Source organism: Mustela lutreola, chromosome 11, assembly GCF_030435805.1.
Source record: "Mustela lutreola isolate mMusLut2 chromosome 11, mMusLut2.pri, whole genome shotgun sequence".
NCBI classification, from domain to species: domain Eukaryota; kingdom Metazoa; phylum Chordata; class Mammalia; order Carnivora; family Mustelidae; genus Mustela; species Mustela lutreola.
The window spans coordinates 3,949,021-3,963,271 of record NC_081300.1 but is presented as its reverse complement, the minus strand read 5'-3'; the positions used below and the strand labels follow the sequence as shown (position 1 = coordinate 3,963,271).

Below are 14,251 nucleotides of genomic sequence, written 5' to 3'. Positions count from 1 at the left end.
CTGCGTGGTGAAGAGGAGATATTTGAACCCTCATCTTTGTGATTATGCTGTTCGAGTGCCTTCCTTTTCCAAGGTAGGTAGGGCAGGTAGATTTAATTTTAAAAAGATCAAGCTCATGTTGATTTGTGTTTCTTGCTATAGGTGAGGGGGAAAAAAGCCTTGGAGGGTATCTCAATCAGGAAGATACTGCCTTTGGGTGTAAAATATGATAGTTATTCACGTAGATTTCAAAGATGATGAAATCATCGAAGTTGTAGCAGAAAGAAAAAGTCTCTGGGGAGACGATGAAGAATTTCAGATTTTGCATTTTGATGTACTTTTCACTTATGGCATTTCTTTCTGAACCTGCATCAGTGATAACATGCGACCAGACCAGAGCAGACTGTCCTTTTCTTTAACTTATGATTTGTTTTCTCTATTTATAGTTGTATAAATATATGCACACTTACTGTTACGTGTATTTATATGTTACATATGTAAATGTATATACACATATTATATGTAAGGACTATGGATTTTTCCCAAAATTATCATGTGTAATATCTGAAAATTTGCCATTTTTGTTAACTAGCACTAGAAAAGGAATGATTGGGGTTGAGTGGAGAGAAAGTAAGAAAAGGTAATAAGCAGGAGGAAGAGAGTTATTCTTTTAAACTTACAGCCTGGGGAATAAAAGAGCCTCAGGCTAACATTTCACAGCTTGTGTAAACTATATTTAATTTTTATGTAATACAACACACTGTTCCAAAGCCCACCTCAGGGAGCCTCCTGTTCTGAAGTGTTACTGGGGAAATTTGCCATCCTGTGCTAAGGTAATGGCTCCCCTCGTGGCTCTCTGGGATCGTGGTGGGCACAAGCTTTCCGCATAGTTGCTGTTCCCCTCAGGGTGATTTGGGCATTTTAAAGTCCCTCGAAGCATGAGGAAGCTAGGTAAATTTCATTCTAGGAGTTGTATTAAGATGTCTCCAGGAGTCAGGCAGAACACTTCTGAATCGATTATGTCACAAGGGACCCAAACACGGTGCACGCTGTCACCAGGAGATGGGGCACACCTGTGCCTCCCAGGGCTGCATCCGCCTGTAAGGGCCCGTGTCAGGGGGCAGGGGGATGTTCCAGGCACCCGTGTAAGGGCCGAGCACACAGTTACAAGTAAGAAAGACCAGGTTCCTGTTCTTGAGAGAACCTACATTCCAGCGCTGTAGAAATAGCCTAGAAACCAGTAAGAACAATAAATGAGACCATGTTCCTTCAACCCACAGGGTAAGGAATGAGCTGGGTATGGAGGGTGGTACTGCTCTGACTAGGGTGACGAGGACAGCCCCAGCACTGGGGCCGGCGACTGCGGGCCGTGTAGCAGGAGGAACGCACACACATGCCCTGACCAGGATGAGCTGGGTAGAGTCCCCAGAGCAGAGCGAGACTGGTTCGGTTCGCATGTCATCGGTAGGGGTGAGGGTGGTGGGAGAGGTCCTCCGAGAAGTCTCCGGTCCGCTTCCTGTAGAGCCTGTGGGTGCCGGGAAGGGCTGTGTGCTGTATCTTGAGGTTAACAGAAAGGCCCTGGAGAGGTTCAAGATCTCCTGTGTCCTTGAAAAGTCACTCAGGCCGATCCAGGGGTTAGGCAAGGAGCGGGTTATCACCATTGTGGCTGGAGATGCAGGTGACTTGTGCAGGATGGTGGCGATGAGGACAGGGTAATGGGGTGGATTGTGGGGCCTGGTGATAAACCAAAGGGTGGTTTGCTAGACTACATAGTGAGGGCATGAGGAAAGCGGATGAAGGCATGATGTGTAGGTTTGTGCTGTGAGCGGTTCGTGGACTCTGTGGTTCCTTCTGCTGAAGTGGCGAGTCTTGGGCGAGAGAGCATCTGAGGAGTGTGGGGTGGGTGGTGGATTCCTTTATGAACACTTAATACCAAGACAGCTTTCAGACATTCAAGTGGACGCCACAAATGGTAGGTTAGCTGCACGTGTTCATCCTGAGTTTATGTGGTTGAGAATCTTTAATTTCTCATGATTCCTAAAAATAATCTTTCCTAAGAATTGTACCCTGAGGTTTTTCTTTTTTTAAATCTAATTTTTTTAAACTTTAGAATATTTACCTTTTTTCTTTTGTTCAGTAGCAGTGCAGTAGAATCCATGATTAACCCTGGGAGTGCTGAGGAGTCCCTTTAAGGCAGCTTGCTAATTGAGATCACTGTCCCCGCCAGTATGGATAAAATTGTGTCAGCTGGTTCAGAAACGCTTCTCGAGTTGTGAGTTGTGTTTGGTTTCTGTTTCTGTGGGCCCTTGTCACAGGTGTGACCCAGTTTCTTTATTTCTTCGTTATCTTTGCCTGGAAAAATAGAATGATTTGGGCACGAAGAGATCTCTTGCACTCTTTCCCCTTCCTTGTCCTCTCTCATCTCCTCACGCTGCCTCTCCTTTTTCTCTTTTCCTCTCTTTTTCTTTTTTTAAGTACAGAAAAGGCTGAATTGGCCCTTCTGTTGACTGTCTTAGCCTGGAAGGGCTTCTTCTTAGAGTAGTTGTCAGCCCTGGTCCATTTTCAGAGCATCTGTGTAGGACTCCTTCTAGCTCAGAGTCTTTTTCCTGAGCTGGAAAGAGCTCCCAGAATGAACCCTGATTGTCCAGAACTCACCTTTGCCGCTCTGTATCCTTTGCAGGCATCCGGCCCTGTAAGAGCGGTGGGACCGACACACCTGCCACTCCTCCTTCAGCTCACTGTTGAGAAGGCGGTGGCGTTCAGGACACTTTGCTTCCAGTGTCGGCTGTCCTGGCAGGAGGCACGGTGGGATGAACTGGCCCCCGCCTCTGTGGGTGTAGACGTGACCCCTCGTGCTGCTGCGATGCTGTGGCAGGTGCCACTGTCCAGGCAGCGGGGAAAGTGGACTGCAGGCGTGAGGACACTTAGAGCAGAAAGGGAGCGCGGCAAGATAGATGTTTCTGGAAGCTTAATGGGACCCAGTATAATGGAAGAACTCTCGTAAGATGTTTGAAATGAGGCGAAGGGAAGAGGAGTTAAAAACTGGCGGAGACACAGGTTCAGTCGTGGGCATTGACTTGGAGGCCTTGTGTATGAAAGTTCAAGGGACCGACAGCCTCTCGATCCTCAGAATCTTTCCATCACGGCCGCCTGCCTCCCGCGGCGGCTCGGGGGCGGCCGAGCCGCTGCCCTCCGCGTGCCGGCCTGAGGCCTCCCTCGGCTCCCGCGTCCGCACCCTGCCCCGTCGGCGGAGTCTCCGTGTCCCCGCCGTGTCCTCTCGGGCAGCATCGGGGCGCGTCGCTGGAGCCCGCGGGTGAGCCCCGGCCGGCCCGCCCTGCCGGCTGCTGCTGGCTCCGGCCGGCCCGGCCCCGGGGGGCACAGCCCGCGCTCCGTCCCCGGCCGCCGTGCGCGGCTCCGCGCGGGGGGCAGGACGGCAGCGGCGCCCAGAGCCCTGTCCTGTCTCCAGACGACCGGGGCCGGCCCGCCCGCCTCGGGCGCGGGTCCTCGCGTGCGACGACGGTCCCGCAGCGCGCGGAGGGGCGGGTTGACGAGGGCCTCGGGCCGCGGCTCTGCCCCGGCGTCCGGTCCCCGGCGGTCGTCCCCCGGCGGTCGTCCCCCGGCGGTCGTCCCCCGGGAGAGCCTTCTCGGAAGCTGCCTCCGCCCACCCGTCGTGAATGCTCGCGGCCCCGTGTCCGGGGACAAGGACTGTCCGCCCTCGACCTGGGACCCGGCCGGGCTCTGCTGCCTCGCGGCCGCAGTCGGCGGGTCCAAGCGGCGGGACGGGCTCTGCACCATCGACCTGACCTGGCTCGGACGCCGAGTCCTGCGCCGCGCTCCGCCGTCCGCCGTCCCCGCCTCGCCACGGGAGCCGCAGTCCTTCTGCGGCGGCGGCTGCTGCCTGTGCCCGGCGCGCCTCTCTCGTGACCAGACGGGTCACGCTCAGCTGACCCCTCGCAGCGCCCGGTCACTGGCCGCGACCCTCAGCGCTGCGGGACAGCCCCCTGGCTGTGGCGCTCGGACGGGCGTCCTCACGCGTCTGACGCGGCGCGCTCCCCTCTCTCGTGTCGGAGCCGGTGACGCGGCCAGCTGGTCCCCTCACGCCAGGGCCGTGGCCTTTCCCTCGCCCCCTGGCCCCTGCCCCCCCCACACCCCCGTTATAAAACTCGTGACCCTTCGCAGTGGTGTGACCAGAATGTGCTCCTGCCGTCCAGGCCAGAGTCACCGGAGGAGACCGCTAGAAGTGACAGCCTTCCTCCCTTCCCTGCCTGCCATCAAGGGAACATCTAGATAATACCTGCTTCTAGCAAGTTCTGCAAGGGTTCTTCAGCAGAGTCGAGTTTGGGAACGGCTTTCTGGCTCTGGTGTCCTGTGACCTGACATCTCATGCTACTGTTTGGCCTTGAAAGGCTGTGAGGGTTCGCAGCTCACCGCTTAGCCTGCAGGGCCTCCTGCTTGGTGACCACCTCTCCCAGAGCGGGCAGGTCCTGCTCTGAGCACACCCGAGGACACCTGGCCAGGTGTGCACGTGGGATATTGGTCAGAGTCCCTACCATGTCATCTCTACCTTAACCCAGTGACTGCAGCATGCTTCTTTCTCCGTGGCTGTCTTTTTAGGACCGCCTCGGCCACCGCTCCTCCTGTACCCACAGGGGGTGGGTCTCTAACATCTTCCTTGATGATAGCAGCTCTGGAAGATTCTCTGAAAGCAGACTGAGAGCATCCCTTCTAGAGAGGTTCTTTTCCAGAGCATAGTAGTTGAACAGCAGTCAATAAAAGGTCCCTGTGTCCACGTATCCTTAACATGTCATCAGAGGCTAAAACCTGCAGCTATGTCCCTGTGGTGGATTTTCACACGTGCACACCTGGCCAGTTGTCAGTACATGGGCGGTTGCAGAGATTTTACTTTTCAGTTAGTTTTATCCTCATGTAAAATAAGCGCTCTAGTACAGTCACCCTTTAAACAGAATAGGTTTGAACTGCACAGGCCCATTTATATGGGTTTTTTATACTGCAGTGCTGTAAATGTCTTTTCTTGTCCTTATGATCTTCCTCATAACATGTTCTTCCCTCTCCCTTAGTTTATTGTAGGAATGCAGGATACAAAACATGGACAAAATGTGTGTTAAATCAGCGGGGCTTCTGGTGAACAGTAGACTGTGAGTAGTTAAGTTCTTTGGGGCTGGAAGTTATGTGCAGACTCTGCTGTGTGTGAGAGGAGCAGCTTGGTGCCCCAAACCCTCATGGTGTTCAGGGTAAATGGTATTCCCTTTCGTGGCTTTACTAGCTTTCAGGAGTATCAATAACATGGTCATGTTATGAAGCTCCTCGTATATTTCATCCGAAAGAATGGAGATGTAGAGAGAGTTACAGATGACTTAGAGATGGACTGTTCAGGACGGTTTGGATTGTGAACACCCACTCATGCCTGCTGCTGCACGTACCATACCGGTATCCTGCATCTCGTACATTGTTGTCACATTCAAGCTATTTACGTTCGGTATCAAGTCACTTTTAATACATCAAAAATTGTTCTTTGTCGGAAGGCTAAAAATAATGTAAACTTTTATTTTTAGAAGTTCATTATTTTTATCATTAAAAATAAAACATTTAAAAAAATAAAAATATAAAAAATATTTATATTATATTTAAAAATAATAAAAATCTTTTATTAAAGTTTTTGAATATTTTTGTTAAAGAGGGTGTACTGATTTATTGTTTGCTTTTTAATTTTCTTCGTGTAACTTTAAAAATTGTTTCTTAAGGAAGCATTTTTTTTTTTTAAGAGTGGTTCAGCATACAGAAAGCACAAAAAATGCAAAATACAAAAATAAAAAAATGTTATGTGAAGCGAACCAAGTGTCCTCTTCTAGTTCTGTCATGAAGCTGTTAATTCTACACTTGGGAACGTGTCCAGATTTAAAGGCTCAGGTGCACTTTACTAAGCTATGTATTATTAAAAGCCCTGTTTGTGCTAGTGCGGAGGGAGTTTTAGAAGGCAGAACATACCTTACCATTTTATTGAATTACGTTAGATTTATATTTTCAAACATATTTGTTGTCAAAATCAGACATAAAGCCATCTCCTCACACATGCTTTTTTTGCACTAAATAATTAACCAGACCCTTTGCCCCTTCTTTGACTGTATGAGATCCTGAGTAAACTTAAGAATAACATTGCAAGGAAAGACTCTGATTTACCTGGAACTTTGCCTTAGTATGTCATGGTCCCTTAAAACTGCATTGTGCCATTTGTAGAGACTTGACAGCCTCGAAGGCTCTGCTCAGTTCAGTCTTGTGTACTGTGGTTCTGAGATTTTTACTCTCTTCGTATTTTTGTCATCATTCTTCAGATCCTTGTTTGACCTTATAGAACTTTGAAATTTTATTCAAGGCTTTCTTTTTAAAAGGCTTTCAACAACATCTGTGTCGGCATGATCGTGGTGTCCAACTATACGTCTGGTATTTTACAGGCATCTTGTTTATTCTGGCCTAGAGATTTGCTTCCTTCCCCCACGGAGTAGCTCCGTAAGGAGGGGCAGCGAAGTCCGGGAATTCCCTGGATCATTGCTGTAGAGTTTGCTGTTTCTTGGGGGAGTTCCTGTCTCCGTTTGCTGTCCGTGCTTTTTGTTCACTGCTGCTAGTCATCGATACCCTGTACTTTTTCTCCAGGTGATCACTCTTCTTGACAGCTCTCTTTGTAATTGTTGGATTTCTCACCCCGTTCTCCCTAAACTCTCAAACAGATGCAGGCCTGCTTCTGCTCCCTCTTCCCAGGTGCTCCTTAAAAACACACGCTCCCTTTCCATGCTGCTTTCCATCTGCCATCCCAAGAATGTTATTCTGTTTAAGATAGGAGCCTGGGTGGCCCTATTAGAAAGTGCCACTTTACATCTCAGGCCGTGATTCTGCAGTTGTAGTCTGTGACCTGAGTGCCTTGTGAAGCCCACATTCTGTTGGAATCTGTTGAGGTTCCCCAGCTGCCCCTGGGCTTGTCTCTGTGTGGGAAGCTTCGAGGAGCTTTGCTGCTTACAGGACATTCGCTTTCCTGCTGCTGCGGCGGTTTTTCTTCGTTTCATTGTCTGTCTGTCTGTCTTTTTTTTTAAATGTTTGCATTCTAACCTAAATAACAATGTTGACAGTTCTTTCCTGGAAGTAATTTATAGCTTAATTGTTTTCACATTCATGACCAGCTACTCAAAAGTGGAGCATTTTTTTAAATTGATGTGCTTTGTTTTATCTAATTAAAGGTTGCTTTACATTGCTTTGCTCTAGTTATTTTAACTCAAAATAATTGGTGGGGAGCACTACTGTAGATAGTAAGCAGTGAGTAGAGAGGATAGTTTTTTCTGCAATCCTTTATAGATATGGGCATTTCTTGCTCTGGGAGTCAGTAGGCACATGTTGGGTTATTTGTTTGATTTAAACTAGGTTTTTTGTTTCCAATACTTTGATTTTAGAATATGTATATTTTCTTAGATGCTTTTATTTGCAATTTCCATGACGTCATGTCAGCAGTAATCTTTCCGTTTTTCCCCACTCTTGGTTATCTGGGAGTTACTAATTATTTGTAGGTGGTTCATAAGTTCTGTGTTTCTGTTTCTGATGTCATTAGTTTCACTGTACTATTTTCTCTAACAATGGACTTGGAGGAGAAAATAAGTAAAGCTTACTTTTTTTTTTTTTTTTTTTTAAAGCAGCTGTTTTTAATGCTTAGAGAAGCATATTAAAACTAATGAAAATAACCAGGGCAGTTTATCATGGATTTGGTATACTTGTCTTCTTCTGGATCATGCTGATAAATGTGATTCAGGGTTCTTGTAGAATGGACTTTATTAATACATGTACATGATCATTTCATCCAGGCACCTCTGTATTGGCAGGGAAAACAGCCACCATTGCCCATTCAAGATTGCTAGAATAGTTACCATTGGAACACTTGTTACCATTGAATACACTAATTCATCCGGGCTCTCCCTGAGAAGCAGAGCTAACAGCATAGGTGCACGGTTGACCTTTAGACAGTACAGGGTTAAGACCACCAGCCCCTTGCGTGGTTGAAAATCCACGTATGACTCTTGACTCCCCCAGGACTTAACTGTTAGTAACCTACTATTGACCCGAAGCCTTACTGCTAACTCCTCACGTTTAAATAGTTGATTAACACATATTTCATGTATTTTATGCATCATAGACTGTGTTCCCACAATAAAGCTAAAGACGAGAAATGTTTTTAAGACAATCATAAGGAAGAGAAAGTATGTTTGCAGTACTATACTGTATTTATAGAGATCGAGAGATCCAGGTTGCAGGGCACCCATGCACCTCAGACCCATGTTGTTTAAGGGTCCACTACAGTAATGTGCCTTACTTTAAGTCAGCTGGTTTTAGATGTTATCAGTTCTAGGAAATATTTTCACAAAGACACACAGATTAGTGTTTGATTGAATGACTGGGGACTAGAACCTTGCCAATTTGGTGCAGAGAACTGACTTACCTGTAGGAAAATATATTTCCAGTGATTAGGTGGTGTAGATAGGTATCCCTACTATAAATATCTAAAAACTCTGTATGTGTTTATGAATGTGTATCGAAAGACATTTTTGTGAAGCCTTTATCAGGAAAGCGTGGGAATTAGTAATAAATCGGGCAGTCAGAAAGATGCAGGAGATAATGGTGTTGGTCATGGCAGTGGCATGTCCTCATGGAGGCCACGAATAACATGGGAAACAGAAAACACTACAGACTGTATAAATGAGGAAGCCAGCCAAGAGTGTGTTTGTGGACAAAGTTGAATCTTACAAAAATTGACCAATTTTGTGTGGATGTTTACTGTTCAGTCGGAGACCGCCCACCTGCGCATACTCCAGCATGCAGGGATCTGAGATTTCCGACCAGTGTTCTTATTGTAGAGCTGCAGAGCGGGGAGTCGAAAATCTAAGACTTTGGGAAGACTCTTCTTCTGTGCACTTCTTCACATGGCTTTTAGGACACTATACTTTCTTGTCCCTTACGTGTCCTGGTCTGGTCTGTTTTGTGGCTTCTGTTCATTCTCTCCAGATCCTAAATGTTAAAGGGTGGGTGCAGGCCTTGGTCCTTGCTTCATCTGTGTCTGTATCATTGCCCTGGAGATCTCTTCCAGTGGCGGCTGACATTAGCGTTTGTGGGCCAGCAAGTCAAGTTTGTTTCTTCACCCAGATCGAGCTCCCGAACTGGACACTGGGATCTCCATCTGTGATGTTGTCTTTTCACTTCTGGGTCTAATAGATGTCTCCAATTTAACTTACAGAAACAGAGTGATTCCTCTCTGTTTCGAGGCCCCTCCCCCAAGTGCTCCACTGTCAGCTTCTTTATCCTGGTAGGTGAAGACTCTGCCCTTCGCGCATGTGAGCCATCCACTTTGGAGTCAACTTGGACCGCGCCCTCTCTCACATCCCACATCTTGTCCGTGAAATTCACAATATATTCAGACCGTGATCCCTTCTCGTCACTTCCTTTCCAAGATCATGGCTCAGAACACCATCCCCTCATGTCTGATTACTCTAGCATCTTCCTAACTAATTCCTTCTTCCCTCCTAAGTCTGTTCTCAGCTTGCAAACACATCGATGTGGAAAGTCGGGATCATCATTCTCTCGCACGGCACCCTGCCCTGCCTCATTTCTTTCAGAGCCAGAGCAGGTGGTCAGACTTCTGACCTTCCTGACCTTCCTGCCACCCTGTCTCCCTTGCACTCTGCTCCGGGGACTGGTCTCCTTGCCGGACATACCTCACCCCTGTGCCTCTGTGCTGTCTCGATCATTCTTGCCGCATTTCTGGAGTCGTAATGGGCTGGAGCCCGCTCAGACACGGCAAGCTGATGTGAAAGTCCAAGGAGTGTGTGAACTGGTTGGCGTCATTTTGGTAGCTTGTAATAATAATTATGTAACAGTATAATTTATGTATTTGTGTTTCCTGTTTACTGTCTGTGTCCACCCTAGTGCCTGTAACAGTACCTGAGGCGTGGAAAGCCCTCAGTGAATAAATGAATTTAAAGGTCAGGGCTAATGATGTTAATTTTAGAATCATTTCAAGGCTCTTATACTAGATACTGAAAAAGAAGGGAAGGTTTTTTCCTAAAGCGACATTGATGTATTTGGGTCAAGTGCATAGATTTTTGGGAACTTTAGTGATGAAAGTCACTGAAAAAGAGGGACAGGCAGTCTTCTAGGTCACCTTTAGATTCAGGTATCCGACATGTCCCTTAAAAATATCAGGTTCTGAGAAGCTGAGTCCTTCAGACTGTCACACGATTAAGTTTGCACCCTTTTGCTAGGGTTACAGTCCTACAATTGTAAACGTTGATTTTCTGATCATGAAAATGTACTCTTTGGATTAAAGTTCTTTATTATAGATCTTAGAAAAAAATTCATAATGTTTATTCTTCATAACCTAGTGTTTTAGGAATTAGATTTCTTTAATCTTTGTGTTTTCATAAAGACATTACGGCATTATTACTTTTTGAGAAAGTTGGTTAAGTATTTTTCTTCTTTATATTATGTACTAAATTGTCAGCTCTTATTTTATTCATTGTTGAATTGCCTATACCACCTAGCAACTGTTTTAGAAATGACAGGTGTCTAATGAAAGTATCTTGACGACTCTAATTCAGTAACCAATTTCATTTTCTCTGTATTGGCCCATAAATTTATAGCCTCTTTGAAACTCCATTATAACATTGTTACATGTGCTATTTCATATTTGAAATACATTATTTCATATTTGCTTATGTAAAAAAAAGTACTGCATCCAAGATTTTATAATTCTCGTTTACTAATGCCTTTAAATCTTCCTCATGATGACCTACAACGTTTCATGCAGTGCTGACACTGTTCGGATTGGCCATTCCGGCAGTCTCCCTCTTCACTGTGCTGTTCCTGTTTCAGTCACTCGGCTGTCTTTTGAAAAGCAGTGACCATTTTTAGACCCCTGAAGATTTCCCTAGTGATTTTTTTTTTTTTTTTAGTGTGATTTATTTCCATTTACTTTGACTTGTTGAATGTGTTAGTTAAACAAATGTTTGCTTACTTTACATAAATTATTCTTTTTATTCTTTACTTGTGCAGTCTCATAAGAAGTCTTCATGAGTCCTTGGATAAGAAAATGCTTCTCCCATCTGTCTGTGAAACTGAGCGGTAGTGGGTGATGCTTAAAAAAGTAACCTGTTGATGAATGACTGTATCAGGCATGTGCGTGTTACAATATTTTTGTTTTTCTAGTAATTTAATTACCACTTTTTGAGCACTTGCTGCTTCGTCTTCATTAGAAACTGACCCTCCATTGAAGTAAGCCAAAGAATCCAATAAACAAAAATAAATAAATATTAATTCTAAACTCTGTGTCTTTTGATCAACCTTAATTTATCAGATCAAAACTACTTGAGGTTAAAAATTAATTTTTGATAGAGATATCTGATAACAAAATTAATGAAAGTACACCATACCCATCCATCTTCACTTTTTTATTTGTTTAAAAGTAATAATTACAGGTGTTTTACAGACTACAGCAGCCTAGTGAAGGAATTTTTTTGTCCATACTCTTCATATGCACTTAACTACAAAATACTATTTTATTTGATACTGTGGTTTACTCACAGTCTTTGTATCTACAATGGAGGGAATGAGCTTATGCTCAAAGAATCCCAAAATCTTGCTTAGATCTTTTTTTTTTTTCCTTTTTCCATTGCCTGGATCTGTGCTAGAACGGTTTAATAAGTATTAAATTTATGAATGAATGTACGGACTTCACCTTATAGGGTAACAGCAGCTCCTTGAAGGGATAAGCTTTGTTTTTCCATTTGAGTTTATTTATAATACCTCAAATAGTAAATGTAACATCGCCTCAATAATTGCCTGACAAAAATGCTAATTTTATCTTCTGTTCAATATACCGTTTAGCTTAAATATTAAATACAGTTCAGGAAAAGATTTGTAAGGTATTAAATATACAGAGAGAGGTATCAGATTTCCGGAAGATGAACTTAAAACGGTTGCAGTCTTAATTAACCTCTCAACTCAAGTCCTGATCTAGAGAGCTTTTGTGGTCTGACCTCCTTACCTCTTCCTCTTCCCTTTTATTACTGTCTTTGTCCTCTCGCTGTTGGCTACGGCCGGTCGTGCTAAATTTCTTCCATCTCCCTGACTGTGCCTTGCTTTCGCATAGCTTCTTGCCTGCCTCCATTCTGCTCATCTTCCAGCCGTGCTTCTCAGCCTTCCCTGAGTTTCCACAGATGGAGGAAGTGCCCCTCCAGGTGCCGAGTTCTCCTGAGGACCAGGTGCGCCCGTGTCCGAGTGTCACCCTCTGCCGGGGGAGGCAGTGTCTCTCCGGACCCCAGGTTCCTAAAGGCACAGCTGATTGCTTGTTCTCCTTCCTCCACGTAGCATGTGCTCATTAACACACAAAGTGTTTATGAGGAGTGACGAAACTCATTTGGATGATGTGTTATTTATCTCTATGTTTATCTTATAACAGCTTTTGGAATTCTATGTTACCTTACGGCTTAGAGTCCGCATACGCTTCAAAAAGACCTATGTATGTTACACATATGTGAGATAGTGGTAGTATCTTTTATAAGAAACAATGAAAACAGTATCTAACAGTTTTTCAAAATTTTTCAATTTTTTAAAACGTAAGTGTTTAAAATGACAGAGTCTTATGTTTAGAATTGTCACAATGGGAATGTATGAGGAAAAAAAAAAATAAGGAGATGGCTTTTTAAGGTGCTCATTTGTAAGGAATCTGAAAGGGCCCAGAAGGTGCCCCAGAGGCAGTTTTGAAAGTTAGCCAGTAAAAGATACACAGAGTTAAACCAGCCCTTGATGGTCTGCCCTGAATAAATCGGGGGGCGAGCTGATGGGGAAGAGGCTGAGGGCACATAGTCACGCAACTCATGATTGAAAGGCGAGGTCTGAAAGTGAAATACCAGAAAGAAGAAAAGCCAAGTGATGCTGATTGATGATTCTGGAGGAAAGCATGTGGCTCGGGCCATCTGTGACCCATATAAAGAGAACAGGACGCTCTGCTGCCTTCAGGGGGCCAGGCTCGGAAGGCAACAAGAAGGGCAGAAGAGATCCCCGCAAGAGTGGAGGGTTTTTGCTTAATTTTAGTCAACCTGAACTCTCCTCCTTGTAACTTCAAAATCTCTAATAATTGAAAAAAATCGAAGAGCTGTGAAATGAGAGAGGCGCTCAGTTCCACTTGTCGGGTGTGTGCTGTTGCTCAGTTCCACTTGTCGGGTGTGTGCTGTTGCACACGTGTGTGCAACCAACCAACTCGTTTTTTGCCAGACCAGCTACTAAGAGGGTCTTTTCTCAAAACTAGGAGCGAGGAGAGAGCCAGAACTAGTTTCTGCAGCTTCTTAATTTGGAAACACATTATAAAAATCGCAATTTTCTTTACATGATAAGGGAGTAGCTTCCTTTCTGTGTTCATTCTAATAAGGATTAGTGATCGACCAAGTCCTATGAAATGAAGAATGCTTTGTGTTCTTATTTAATTCCTTTCATTTCATAGTTGTTTCCTTTGGTTTAGAAAGAAAATAAGAAAATTCGAGCTCATAACTTTACTGCATTTCTAAGTCATTTCAACAACAAAAGGACATTGTGTTATTATAACTAGAAATTTATGTGACTCCTAAAGTATTTGAAGAAAATTCAGAAATATACATAAAATTCAGAAATATACAATTCAGAAATATACATATAAAATTCAGAAAATTCAGAAATATACAAATAAACACTGAAGAAAATTCAGAAATTTATGTGAATCCTAAAGTATTTGAAGAAAATTCAGAAATATACATTGTATACAATATACAAGTTCTACAAGAAAATGATTGAATTTAAACAAAACAACCTGAGTTAATTCTTGCAGAAGGTGTTATCTTGAATTAAGAACCTTTTACAAGTATTTTTTTTTAAAAAAAAGTAGTACCAGATTATAAGCAAATCCATTTGTAAATGAAGGGAGAGGTAAAATTAATGAAATTAACTTACAGTAGTTGTACTACCAAGCTGATTTTTAAGTTATTAAAACAGGAGAACAAGCCCATGTACTTGGAAATGAGGTCCCAGACAGGAGGAATTAGTAAATGTACATGCTTAAAACTGAAATAAAAAAAATTCCTTGAAAATTTGAGTAAATACATATCCACATGGCTGTCATATGTAATTTATGGTGTTTAGGAAGTTATCTAAATTTCATAAATCCTTAGAACTTATTTTTGAGAGATGCTAGTGA

At 44.1% G+C, this 14,251-nt stretch overlaps 1 protein-coding gene across 8 annotated transcripts in view; it reads left to right on the top strand.

Annotated features, from left to right (window-relative positions):
- ZNF407 (zinc finger protein 407) overlaps nt 1–14,251 on the top strand; it is a 440,363-nt gene that overhangs the window by 205,648 nt on the left and 220,464 nt on the right. Inside the window, exon 5 of one of the 8 annotated variants that reach the window (XM_059139580.1) lies at nt 11,080–11,231. The exons of 6 other annotated variants lie outside the window; for them this stretch is intronic. In XM_059139580.1, the coding sequence (XP_058995563.1) occupies nt 11,080–11,152 (73 nt within the window). In that variant the 3' untranslated portion in view covers nt 11,153–11,231. Of the gene's footprint in view, nt 1–4,190; nt 5,536–11,079; nt 11,232–14,251 lie in introns of those variants that run through there. One more of the 8 variants, XM_059139579.1, reaches the window with a different exon arrangement.